Source organism: Pistacia vera, unplaced genomic scaffold (genome assembly GCF_008641045.1).
Source record: "Pistacia vera cultivar Batoury unplaced genomic scaffold, PisVer_v2 Contig374, whole genome shotgun sequence".
Taxonomy (NCBI): domain Eukaryota; kingdom Viridiplantae; phylum Streptophyta; class Magnoliopsida; order Sapindales; family Anacardiaceae; genus Pistacia; species Pistacia vera.
This window is the reverse complement of record NW_022196195.1, coordinates 1,075,916-1,077,138: the sequence shown is the minus strand read 5'-3', so window position 1 is coordinate 1,077,138 and position 1,223 is coordinate 1,075,916. Positions and strand designations below refer to the sequence as shown.

Genomic DNA, 1,223 nt, shown 5'->3' with positions numbered 1-1,223 from the left:
TAACAAGATGGTTAGATCCAGGAACAAAGTGATTAGATCTATGAGCAACTAGAGGAGTACTTGAATTGTGGGATGCAAAACCAAGAGGTGACATAGTGTAAATCGAGACTGCTCACCATTGAAGGGGTGATTTTCACTATGATATTTCTTGTGACACTCACCAGTTGTAAGATTGGCAAGATTAACAGACCCACCTTGGAATTCATCACTAGATTAGCTTTTTCTAACCTTAACTCATACTTTTGTAGAATTTCTGTGCTTCCTGGACAGAAAGTGGATCAAGTCTAGACTCAAGTCTAGTAGTGATATTTACTACTGCAGCGTCATATTCAGAAGTTAGGCCATCAAGAATGTAGTTTAACAATTCTTCATCAGTGACTGTTATACCACTGGATGATAAAACTTTAGCAAATCCTTTCATTCTCATGAAGTAATCATGAATATTTAGATTATCTTTCCTTGTACTTTGTAATAAGTTCTTGATATGTAAGGTTTTAGATCTAGATTCAGTAAGGAACTCTTTTTCTAAAACAATCCACATTTTGGTAGAAAATTGACCCTTTGACACAACAGAAAACATTGATTCAGATATGGATCCAAGAAGCCAACTTACTAGTGATTTATCTGTCTTTTTCCACTGAACATAAGCTGGATTAGGTTTCTTTTCTGTAACTCCATAAGAACTTTCACTTTGGATCTTGATAAAGGGGGTTGGACATGAAATCAAACCGGTGAGATGTTCCCCCAGATCATGAGAACCTGCTACAAATAGAATCTGCGATTTCCAGAATCTGTAATTATCTCTGGTAAGTTTGGGAGAGATAACAGGTAGGGTTGAAGACGCCATGGCTGGAGATACTAAAGAACTTTCAGTTTCAGAAGTCAACTTGTGACTTGAGGTATTTTGATTGAGAGAGAATTGAGAGAGATCAACCATTTATGAAGTTTGTCAATGGCTCTGATACCATGTGAAAGGTATGAAGAAAAATAGAGGAGAATGAAGGAGAATAGATATGAAATTCTTTTGAATATTCAACTTGTTGTAAGAGAAGTACAGTAGCAAGATACTTATAGTAAAATAGAGCAAAAACGTAAAACAGAAAGTTAACAGAATACAAAACTGTTACAGTGGTAAAACTGACTTAACAACTTTTTAACAAACTTCTTAAACTAACTTAACAACTTTAACAACCTCATTAAATAGTTTACTAACATCATTTGAT

The 1,223-nt window shown here is 34.8% G+C and overlaps 1 protein-coding gene across 1 annotated transcript; it reads right to left on the bottom strand.

Annotated features, from left to right (window-relative positions):
• Nucleotides 1-229: 229 nt before the first annotated feature.
• On the bottom strand, nt 230-847 carry LOC116140601. Its single transcript, XM_031426212.1, has one exon. It carries the CDS (start codon nt 845-847, stop codon nt 230-232), a length of 618 nt encoding a protein of 205 aa, XP_031282072.1.
• Nucleotides 848-1,223: the final 376 nt, after the last annotated feature.